This window comes from Propithecus coquereli, unplaced genomic scaffold (assembly GCF_000956105.1).
Source record: "Propithecus coquereli isolate 6110/MARCELLA unplaced genomic scaffold, Pcoq_1.0 Scaffold22, whole genome shotgun sequence".
NCBI lineage: Eukaryota > Metazoa > Chordata > Mammalia > Primates > Indriidae > Propithecus > Propithecus coquereli.
The window spans coordinates 9,348,245-9,360,488 of record NW_012147189.1 but is presented as its reverse complement, the minus strand read 5'-3'; the positions used below and the strand labels follow the sequence as shown (position 1 = coordinate 9,360,488).

At 34.1% G+C, this 12,244-nt stretch overlaps 1 protein-coding gene across 1 annotated transcript in view; it reads right to left on the bottom strand.

Moving 5' to 3' along the window:
- Window positions 1-12,011, bottom strand: part of ANKRD32 (ankyrin repeat domain 32) — a 59,366-nt gene extending 47,355 nt beyond the window's left edge. Inside the window, exons 1-4 of the mRNA XM_012644775.1 lie at window positions 11,900-12,011; window positions 3,237-3,350; window positions 2,993-3,068; window positions 1,605-1,845 (exon numbers count right to left, since the gene is read on the bottom strand). Of these exons, the coding sequence (XP_012500229.1) occupies window positions 1,605-1,845; window positions 2,993-3,068; window positions 3,237-3,350 (431 nt within the window). The 5' untranslated portion in view covers window positions 11,900-12,011. The remainder of the gene's footprint in view (window positions 1-1,604; window positions 1,846-2,992; window positions 3,069-3,236; window positions 3,351-11,899) is intronic.
- Window positions 12,012-12,244: the final 233 nt, after the last annotated feature.

Here is a 12,244-nt window from a genome sequence, read left to right as displayed (position 1 = left end):
TAACATACCAATATATGACGTACCTAGGAATAAATTTAACAAAATATGTACTAGACTTATGTAACAAAAACTATTAAACATTAGTGACAAAAATTAAAGAACTAGAGAGATAACAGAGTACATGGATAGAAGACTCAATATTGTTAACATATCAATTCTCCCTAATTGACCTATACATAAAAACATAATCCCAATCAAAATCCCAGCTTGCATTTTTATAAAAATTAACAAGCTGATTCTAAAATGTATATGGAAATACAAAGGATCCAAAAATCACCAAAACAATTTTGAAAAAGGCTAAGTTGGAAGACTCTTACTACCTGATTTCAAGACTCAATATAAAAATACAGTAATTAAAATAGTTGGTGTTGATATAAGGTAGACATATAGATGACTGGAACAAAACAAGGAAACCTAGAAATAGATCACACAATCAACTAATTTTCAACAATAATGCCAAAGTTACTGCAGGAAACTGGAACTCTCATACACTGCTATTGGAAATGTAAAATAATACTACTTAGAAAAATAGTTTGGCATTTTCTTATACTGTTACATACACAATTGCTATCTGAGCAAGTAATTTCATTCCTAGATATTTCCCAAGAGAAACGTAAACATGTCTATACGAATATTTGTCCTTGAAAGTTCATTGCAGCTTAATTCATATTAGCAAAGACAAAAACATCCCAAATGTCCACCAATACATGAATAAACACATTGTGATATATCCATAGAGTGAAATACTACACAGCGACAAAAAGGAATGAAATGCTGACACATGCATCATGAATTTCAAAAATACTATGATAGGCAAATGATGCTACATCAAAGGAGTATTTTCAGAATAATCCTATTCATATAAAACTCTAAAAAATGACAAATCTATTCAACAGTGATAAAAAGGCAATCAGTAGTTGCCTGGTATTGGTGGTACAGAATTAAATGTTCAAGGACACAAGGGAACATTATATGATGATGTAAATATTACAGATTTTGATTACAGTGAAAGTGCGTATATAAATTTGTCCAAATTCATCAACATATACACTTAATATGGGTGCATTTTATTGTCTACAAATTATATTTAAGTAAAGGAGATAAAAACTTCCCCTAAAAAAAAGGAATGACAGTCTTAGAATACAGCTTACCCAACAAGGCTTCTAAAAATATATAAAGGACAAAATGAAATGAAATCATGATGGAAACAGTATGAACCATGAAGAGTGTCCTATATAAATACAGAAGAAGGCCTTTGTGATAAAGCAGTACTTTACAGCAAAAACCTAAAAGTACTTCAAAACTAAAAAATAAAATCTCCTAATTACTGTTTTCTTTTTTATTTTGCTCGAGTTGGCCAAAAGAAGTAACATGGAAAGTAAAATAGACATATCCAGAATAATCTAAAGCAATACCATAAAGTAGATTTTGTTCTATTAGAGACACACAAATGAGCAGTATGGCTTACCTAGGAGATCAAGGAGTAAATCACCATAGCTCATTTGGACTAAGTTAATAATTGCAATAAAATACAAAAAATTATTCATACAAACCAAAATTGTTTTATCTTTCATGGCTTTAGCTTTTATGTGATTACATCCTACCTTACAAGAGAATCACTTCGTTTATCAGCTCTGACGAGGAGGACAACTTTCCATCTATGGAAGGCTCCTGGGGCACCAGTGCGTTTCAGTTCTTCACGCCATCTTTTGGGCGCAGATTGCATTTGAGGTGAATAATGGGAGTCTTTTTCAATTTTATATCCCCATTCATAAGTTGTTTCATCAAGCCATCTGCCACTTTTGGCACTATGAATTATGTAGTCCTTAGTTAATACCCACTTTCCTAGAAAGCAAATAAACTGTCAGTCAAAAAAGAATTTTGGTTCTGACAAGTGATAAGCAATAAAGACCAAATATCAAATAAAAGTCAACTTTTTTCAACATGGGACTCTTAAGCGACACTGCCAACATTACCTTTAACTATTTTTTTTTTTTGATAGTGAGAGGCCTACAATATCACTGAACATTGTATATAATCTTTTCCATGACGAATAATTATAATTCTAAATGTTACTAAATAAAACATAAATCTAAGGTGTTAAAATTCAAAATAAAATGTGGTATTACTTAAATTATTATTACTATCGTTATTCATTATTTTAGGTTAGGTTTATATTCTCCCCCCCATGCTAAAAGCTTTTTCAATAATGTTCACAGCACTATTACACTTTGTAAAACAAATTTATTAAGTTAGAAAATTTTTCAGGGCATTTATTAACAGTTTCTTTGGGCATCAGTGATCTTTTTAAATAGCATGGACAATGTATGTTTTCATTGGTAGAGTTAATAAGAAATCCAAGGGTTTTTCTGATAAGTTAAGCTATAAAACAATACATGACCTGAGTTACATACACTTTTGTGTTTTGAGCAGTCAGTAGACTAATGATATGCCAGATAAATCACAGTAAACTATAAAAGGAGTATCAATGGTGACAAAGGGAAAGAGAAGACCAAGTCCTAATTTATGTTTATAGAATTTAATATCTTAGTAAAATAAAACAGGACCACCATTGCTTCATAACATGGATAGGAGGGGAAGCAGCAGAAAGAGAACAAAAACACTATTTCCAGTGATTGATCAAAGAAAAGAAACTTGACTGAGAACAGCTGAGGCTTCAACAAAAGCTTTCGGTTTTGATATTTTGTGCCAATCTTTTTGTTAAAACATCTTTTTCTTAAATAAAGAACTTATACTAAGTTTTTGGTGAAGTAAATATTTCTGCCCATTTAAAACATTTTTCGTGTGTTACCAAATTTTACTTGGAAGAGTAATAACGCAAAAAATATATCAAATATTTTCAGAAAAATATCAGAAAAACATATTTATATTTGATATAATAAACATGCTATCTTTCCAGAGACTAAGATACTTTTTTTTTTTTTTAACATGAAAATTTTATTCAAAGTTTAGGGGAAGGCAGTTAACTTACCTGCTGCACAAGCTGCTAAAAATTTCTCACTCTTACACAGGCGCTCAGCTATAAGATGTGTACAATTTTTGTATTTCTGGAGAGAAAAATCCACATGAAGAAATGTTACTAAGATTTCCTTTATAACACATCCATTTTATTTGTACAATATCAAAGGGGGATTTTATCATCTTAGGCCAGTATTTTTTAATTCTAGTTATTTTTCAATTATATCTTGAAAATTTTGTTAAGTTTCTGTACTCACCTCACTCTTAATAAACGTGCAATCTAGTTTTAAAAGCAATTTGCCTAGAGCTTCTTTTTCTTCCATCTTAAATCCTGTCATTTGGATGATATGCTTTGGGGTACCATCTTCCATCTAACATAAATACACATACGGAAGACAACATATGTTAAAGATATTCACAGGATTGATATTATTATTTTTCTTAACTATGAGTGCTAAAATAAAAACTAAAATCATTAAACACATAAGGCTTAATTGTAAATGCCAATGTTAAAATTACATATGATAGAAACTAGTTTTAAAAGTTATTTTCTCAAAATGTGACCTTAGAGATTTTTTTTCTGGTTTGAACATTAAAAGTCAGCATTACTACATTACTTGCCACCAAATCACACTGATGAATTAATATAATTCTTTAGAAAAGGATAGAAACTTTATAAACAATGTAATAACAGTAGCTTCATTTTAAAACTACTGTTGTTAATGGTTTTTGAAACAAGTAGGCTTGTGGACAATGAAACAATAGGATTTTATATTGATTTTTAAGGTGTGGACAGATACTGAAGAACATGTATAAGTCATTGGAGAAGTTAATATTAAACAGAACTCATGATCCCACAGCATTTACACACAATAATTTAGCACAGTATGTAAACATAGTGATCCTGGATCCTATTCCCAATTTCAACTTTGCATTATATATTAATTTCATCACTTACAAGACAGACTGAAAATCACATGGTTTTTACAAATTTATTTTTATAGGGCCCTTAATCCATACTTCAGTGTAGTTCACAAAGTACTTTGTGTTTAGGGGGTACATAACTCACATAATTTCTAACTAGAATACAATTTTGTTTACATGAGGTTAGAACTGTAGAAATGAGAGAGCATCTTAGATAAAAATCTCTTTACAGATGAGGGAAGCAGGGACTAGAGAAATCAGGGCAATTTTTCATGTCTCTAACAATTTTGACACCATAGCTATGGATTAATATTTAACTAATGCTATAGGCAGAGCACCAGCAGTGGCTATTTTCAACAACCAAAGAAACAATGGTTTCTTTCAACACAATTAAAAGTAAACTTCAAACACTGTTAACTATTTGAGCCCAGGACTAATAGCACACAACTGATTAAATATAAAATGTTCTTTATAGAAATTCTATTTTCAAAGACTAAAATATTTAGACCTATATTAAATATATATACATGCATACATATTTATTTAAAGGTTGAGATTCATTTAGAAAAAAAATTGAAAGAAAGTCTCACTAAATAATTTAAAGCATTATTCAGAGTTAGGAGTGAACCTTTGTTTCCCCTTGCTTAGAGTTTGTAAGAGGAACTCAGCTAGGGTAACAGTACTCCTGGTTTCTCTCTCCCTTCATCACTCCTCTCTTTAGGAGCACAAGCTCCTTGAGAGAACTAAATGGATATGCTTTACTCAGTATATCTGCATATTTGCAAAGAAGGTTCATATGAATGCTTTTTGACATGTCCCAAGGAGCTGTCAATAGTAGTCCTGCAATGCTGTGTGGATAAGTCAATTCAGACGTTATGCACCAAGAAGCAGAGCGAACCCATCTCCTTCCAACCAATTTTTATTCAGTAAAAAAGCTGATATCTAGACCTCGATAGACCTGATTTTCTTTCTCAATTGACTCCAAAAGAGGCAAAGGCATATAATACATTAACCTTCTAAAATCCTAAAATTCAGATACAGAACATAAGGAAATACCTTTAAGGATAAGGCTCTTCAATGAAACAAATGCTTTGAAAAAATTATTACAAGGATTTGGCCTGGTCAGAAAATTATAAAGTGTACATAATAGGGGTTGGTCTCTTACGAAAAAGTAATCAAACATGTAAAATACTATCATCAGTAAATAAAATGTAAATAGCTTCTTGCATAAGGAACTGTTTACCATACTAATCATCCAATTTTTTAAATTAAACATCTATGTAGGTTAAATAACATAGTTCTTTATTGTTAATACTCATTAATATAGGCTGAAAATATATAAAAACTTTACAAAGAATACACTCTGTTGCTAGAAATAATGATTTAGTCTGATGAAGAGTACATATGAACACATATTGATAAAGCCACCTGTGGATTATAAAGTGTATGTCCTTAACTGGGGAAAAATGCTGCTTTCATTATTTCTAGACAATCATTTTAAAAAATCCTTTAAGCAAATTTCCTTTACAAAATAATAGGTCTTTCCAGAAATACTAGACAAATTAAATTCAATATATCTGTGAATATCATCTTGGTATGCAAACAAAAATTTTTATAGTTCTTCAAAGCCACTGTTGTCAGAGGAATACAAGAGTTTTAAACATAAAAACTTTTCCTACTACTTACATTTTATTTATGTATTTAAGAGTTTCAAAAGCTATTTAGTAGGCTATTTCAAAATATGTTAACAAAGAAGGGGAGTTTGAGTGATTTGAAAATCTTAAATCTTGTCTATCTGGCTATTCTAAAATATTGATGTATAAAACCAACGTTAAATAATCAGAATATGCAGAAAGCAATGAAAAAATAAAAATTGCTGTAATGCTGTCACCCAAAAAGTTTAAAGCTTGTACTTTAAATTTTATTATTCTGCTTCCTGAGAATTAAATCTTATATAGAAATACAATAAAATTATCTACTTGAAGCTAGAGTTTACATTTAGCAATGATTTTTAATACTGCATGATATGACAAACTAACGGCCTAGAATAAAGTGGAGAATCTGTGGCTTTAGGGTCACATAGGAAAAATACTATCATACCATGTTCCTCTTAATAGTTAATAATAGTTATTTTCCAGCGTGACTATTAACAAGGTGACATTTTAACATATTTTGGTTTCATGTAAAAACTATTAAATTATTTGGACTTACTAGAGTCAGTGTGTAAAGCGAAGTTTTCATCTTAAACATATTGTCTTTACAATGAAATACATATGATGGAAATAATTCACTTTGCATATTTAATGGCATTTTCTGTCAAATCAAGAGCCCAAGACAGTCGAAAATAGGATAAACTGTGCATAACAGCAGAAATCAGGAAAGCCTTTTTAAAGCAATTTCTTTCCTCTGAAAATGATTAAATATGAAACTGAAATCAAACATGTAGAGGAAAGGGAAGAAACAAAGGTGAAATAACAGGATATCCTGATTCAAACATCATGCAAATATGGATTTGTTTAAAAACAAAACAGAATACAGGACACTTATTCACAAGTTTATCAAAACAATTGGGCCATTAGGTAAACTTTCACAGAATCAGGAATCCCAGTGATGGCACAAAATAACCAGCACAGTTTTTGAAAGAATTCCATTAACTTAATCTAATAATAGTTTTATATAATAAAATTATCTACTTGAAGCAAGACTTTACATTTAGCAATGATTTTTAATACTGCCTGATATGACAAACTAATGGCCTAGAATGGGGTGGGGAACCTGTGGCCTTGGGGTCACAGGTGGCCCTTCCGATGCCCAAGTGGGGCTCCTCGACTGAATCCAAACTTCACAGAACAAATCCCTTTATTGAAAGGATTTGTTCCATAAATTTGGATTCAGCCAGAAGGCTGCACTCAAGGATCCAGAAGGCTACATGTGGCCCAAAAGCGTCAGGTTCCGTCGGGTTCCCCACCGGACCCCAGCAAGGGTCAAGAAACACACAAAAGCCCGATATGCCAATGAACCCAAAGAGAGCACTGTAAAAATTGGTTTAATACATAACAATAACCCAGACAATTAAAAATCCCTAAAAGTATGGCCAAATTTTATGTTGGTGATATGTTCTGAGGTATGGAAGATCAAGCACTAACTTCTAGAAGTCTTCCAGCACAAGAAAGAAAGTAAATATACCATAATTGTACCAGTGGTATTTCAAGGAAAATTATAGATATTTCTAGAACTTATGGGGGTGTTCCTTAAAGCATTCACACAAAGATTCTATCCTAACAAAAAAAGGAGGAAAAAAAGCAAAACAGAGCATTATTTTTTGACAGTTAAATGTTTTATTCTGTCAAAAATTAAAAACACTACATTTTTAGTTATAAGAAAATGTTCTTCTGTAGTAATATTTTAAAATTTTGCACTAATTAAAAATATTAGTTACTTACCTTAAACCATGTAATACAACTAAAGAGATAATGATTGTGAACAGAGCTGGCCTTTATGAACAGCAAGCAACTGTCTCTGTGGTATGGACTTTCCCAAAATATCTCCCACATGGGCCCATCCCTGATGCCTGAAATTCCTTTGCAGTTGGTGCCAGTCTGAAATGCAAATAACCCTATAGCACTCATCATCTTAATTGAGAACATTTTATTATAAACTAGCTTTTTAGGTCCTTTGAATTCTTTACAATGTAACACATAGCTAGAACATGTTTGAAGAATATGACAGCACAGCTAGAATATGTTGAAAATGGAACTCAGAAAAGTAGAGGCAGGAATACTGATATGAACACAAAGATCTGGTTTGGGAGGCGAGATGAAAGAGCAGGCTACAACCCTTGAGAGAAAGAGGAAAGTGCTATAAAAAAAAATAGAGGCAGGGATGCTTAAAGAGACTTTTGCAGGAAATAAGGATAAACCTTTCCTATTCTGCATTACAATTTCTTTTATAACCCATTCCATATATAAAAGAACTTTGAGAATATAGGGTATCTTAGAAATAAATTATGTGTTATCATTAACTAAAATAAATAAGGGACTTACTAAAAAAGTTTAACTATATATTTGTCTTTAAAAACTAAAGGTTTTTCCCCAAACAAGCTTTACAGATTTTTGTCTTTTAATTTCAATTAACACATTCTTATTACATAAAATTTGAAAAATACTACAAAGTGTATAAAAAGATTAAAATCATCTCTAATTCCTTCAGCCTGTAATACCGCTGTTAACATTTGAGAGGGTTGACTTTCAGGTTTTACGTGTGTGTGTGAAAAAATATTTATATAAACAAAATTTAGATATTATATAGTTCTGTACCTTAATTTTCTCATAAAATTATATCATCCTTTTTCTTCTTTCTTTTCTTTTTTAGAGACAGGGTATGCTTTGTCACCCAGGCTGGAAAGCAGTGGCCCAATCACAGCTTACTGCAGCCTCGCACGCCTGGGCTCAAGTGATCCTGCCTCAGCTTCCTGAGTAGCTGGACTACAGGCATGTCAGGCATGTAACATCACATCCAACTAATTTTTTAATTTTTTGTAGAGATGGGTATCTCATTCTGTTGCCCAGGCTGGTCTTGAACTCCTGGCCTCAAGCCATCCTCTGATCCTGCCTCTGCAGTGCTGGGATTACAAGCATCAGGGACCATGCATGGCCTCATTATCATTTTTCCATGCCCCTTAGTATTCTTCATGGTTTTAAGGCCACATGAAGAAAACTAGTGGTTTCTCAATTTTGTTATTTCTGTCAACTATTTTTATTGGAAACCTACTTCTACCGTAAACTAAGGAAAATCACTTGAAACTCCCCTCTTCTGTAAAGCATATACCAAGCACTGAATGCAATTAATATCGTTGCTTTGAATTAACGAGTTTGAAAGATATTCAAGATTTCTCTTACCTAAAAAACATTTAACTGGGAAAGTAAACGAAGAAGTGCTAAAACTGAAAAGGATCAACGTGTTGGATCTCTGTTTTAAACAATGCTGCAAAATGCAGATACATGGCACTGTACTTATACTGCATATGTGAAATACTGTTTGGCTATGAACACTATAACTTTAGGTGGAGTTTAGGAATTCTGGCCCCTCTAGGCCTAGGAGCCAAATTAGGCCCCTGGTTTCATTTCATTCAGCTGGCCTTTGGAATTTTCTTTTTTTAAAGATATAGTGTTTATTTCCTGCCCCATCCTTCAAAGATATTATACATAAACATTAATTATTTGACAGAGGTCTCCAGTAACGAGACTTGAGAGATGTTCTTACTTCCATAGCATTTCTTGGGAAAGGAGCAGTCATTAGTCTCTTTCATGGTAAATTTAGCAGTAGAGGGAGGATATGGAGAACTAGCTAGTAAAGTGACTGTGATGAGAAATAAATGAGAGGCTGAGGGGGCAAATAGGGATGTCCAATCTATCCAATACTCCACAAGGCAGAGGCTAGACAGGAGATGTTAGTGTAGGGATAAAGGGGTTCTTAAGGAAGCAAGCTGGACAAAAGAGACAAGGTTCAGAGAAAAAAGAATGGACGGACAGTAGTTATTGGTTAGCCATGGGGATAAAAATTCAAACCTGCTTGGGTATCCTAGGAATTTTGGAATATAAGTTTAAGGTTAAAAAGCAGGATTTAGTTCTTATTGAGGATCTGCTGTGGTCTATACAATTCATATGTTAGCTCATTTCTGTCTTCGCAAATGCTGTTTATCCTTCTTAGACAGATGAGGATGCTGGGAAATGAGTAATTAAGAAACTAGCTCAAGGGTACACAGCTAGCAAATGGTAAAACCAGATTCAAAGATATGTCTGTTTCTGCAAAAACGACATGCCTCCTGTACAATACCAACCTGACTTAAATTTCAGAATTTAATCTATTATACTTTTAACCACATTATAATTTTGCAAACCAATCTATTTTCAGCTAGTACAAAAGAAAAATGCATTACGTGAAAAGGAACCTATGACAGTACACAATATGAGAGTAGGAAGACATTTAGATCAACAATATTACCAAAGACATTTAAATATAAATAAATTATTTTCAGAAAAATAACACCAATATCTAAAATTCCAAAGCATTTCTAGGAACAATCTAAAAAGTGCCATTTTTTTTCTTAGGAAAAACAGAAAGTTTTCATTATTTTCCTCTCAAAATGGATTTGGTATCAATAAATCATTAGAGTAATTCCTATAGGCTTTCTTCCTCATCAAAAGTAAGAGTTTAATTTCAAAGTAATTTTGATACAAAGTATAAATTAAGTGACCTTAAAAGTTCCAGGGTTATTTTACTTTGAAGCAATAATATGTCCTTACAAGGTTACGATTAGTACATAGTACATTTTACAACATATATTTACTATTATTATATTGAAAAAGAGTTAATTACAAGAGTAACAGATAATGTTCCATTTTAGTTGCATTTTTGAGAAAGAACATTCTTCACTTTGTTTAGGTTTTATCATTCAAAGCCTACATACAATTGGTTTTATTTTTTAAAAATGTTAAATGGTGAAAACTTTATTTTAGAGTAATATAATCAAGATACATATAAGGAAAGTAGCATCTAATTAATAAAATTATGCTACAGATTTCCCCAAAACTGATGTTTTTAGACATCAGTGGAAATTGTGGATGCCTAGTATGAAATCTTAATGAGTTCTGTATTTTGATTATGAAAAATAACCACATTTTACCACCTTTCAAAGACTTTCACATGATCTATGCTTTCTAGTTTGTGGAAGCAAGAAAATGTTAGACCATATAATTGAACTTCACTTAAGTCAATAAGGCATAAGAAAATCTGGATTTAGAAAACAGACCTAATAGGGGTTTATTTGTATTACTGAAGGTTGTCTTTATAATAAAATTTATTTAAACATTCAAGTATTTCAACATCCTAGTTCCTTTAACACTCTTTAACTTAGAAATAATCAAATTTATTCCCTTATATAAATCCACCTGAAACTAACAATTTATGTATTGAACACCTGCAACACAGGTTAGTCAAACTTTCCAATAACAGGAACATCTTGCACATCAATAGTATTTCTAGGAATTGAGGCGTATGTAATAATATAAACCAAAAAGTCCATAAAGCACATTGTCTGTGACACGTATACTGTAAATTCAGTTTAAATGTTATCAACGTCTGAACAAATTTTTTTTTCTCTGTATAGGATGGTCATTCGTCAAAAAACAACTTGTAGCCTCCAAAATCAAGCTCCATCTAACTCCTAAGTCAAACACTGATACATAGTATCCAAGGCAGATCAATTTTTGTCAATATTTAATCAGAGGCTTTGGAAGTGGAAGAAATCTCAGGATAACCACTTAAGTCTTGCTCTCAGCCTTCGGGCAGCTGAGATATAATCCCTAGGAACACAGACCCTTCCTTTAGGGAAAGGTATCTGTGTATGTTTGTGTTTAAAGGCCTATAGTAGCCATAGAGATATGATCATAGCCGTTTCGATAAGTAAAAAAAAAATTCTACTAGGAAGAAAAGAATGACACAATTTTCCTCGTCACAGGAAGGTGGGCCTGGGGGATCCCTGCCACCTTCACTGATGCTAAATTATGGAAAGCAGCCAAGGATCTGGAATAGGGCGAGGCTTCCCAGTCGGTTCTATGGAAACGAGAGACGCAGGTGGCCTAGCACTTTCCAGGCGGGGGACCGAGCTGCTGAGCTGCTGCGCAAGAGGAAGGCGGAGGTAGCGGCTCAGCCCTGCACTGCAGAGAGGCTCTGGGCGGTCGTCCCCGCCGCTGTACGGGCGTAACGGAGCGGGGTCTGCGGCCGCAGCCCACCAACTCGGTGGCCAAGCGCAGCGAGTCAGAGTGGGAACGAACGGCGGCTGCGGAAAGCGCGAGAGCCAGGCACTGCCGCCGTTCACCCCAGCCCCTTCCCAGCCTCACAGCTGGGAGCGGCAGAAACTTCGGGGGCACGGCCGGGGAAGAAACATCCCCACAGAGTCAGGGTACACTGTGTCTTCCGAGCTGAGCCCCTTTACCTTCCCGGCCGGAGTGTCTGGGCTGCTTTCCTCGGGTGGCGAAGGCGGCAGAGGCGACGACTACCGCTGCAGCACTCGCTGCTTCACTAATCCGGGCTCTGGGAAATAATTTCCCGCCGCGCGCTAGGAGGCCCCGGAAGTGATAGCACCATTTCCGGGTGGTTGTCAGTGACGCTCTGGAGCCGTCGCCAGGGTGGCTTTAGTTGATGCTGGGTTTGAGTCTGGTCTGCGGGTCAGGCTCCTCCTAGATCAGCGCCGGAGATGTAAGACTGGTAAGTGATTTTACTGGGTTATCTCGTGGGCCTAATATTTCCAGCCAGCTGGGGTTCCACGACGCATCTTGGC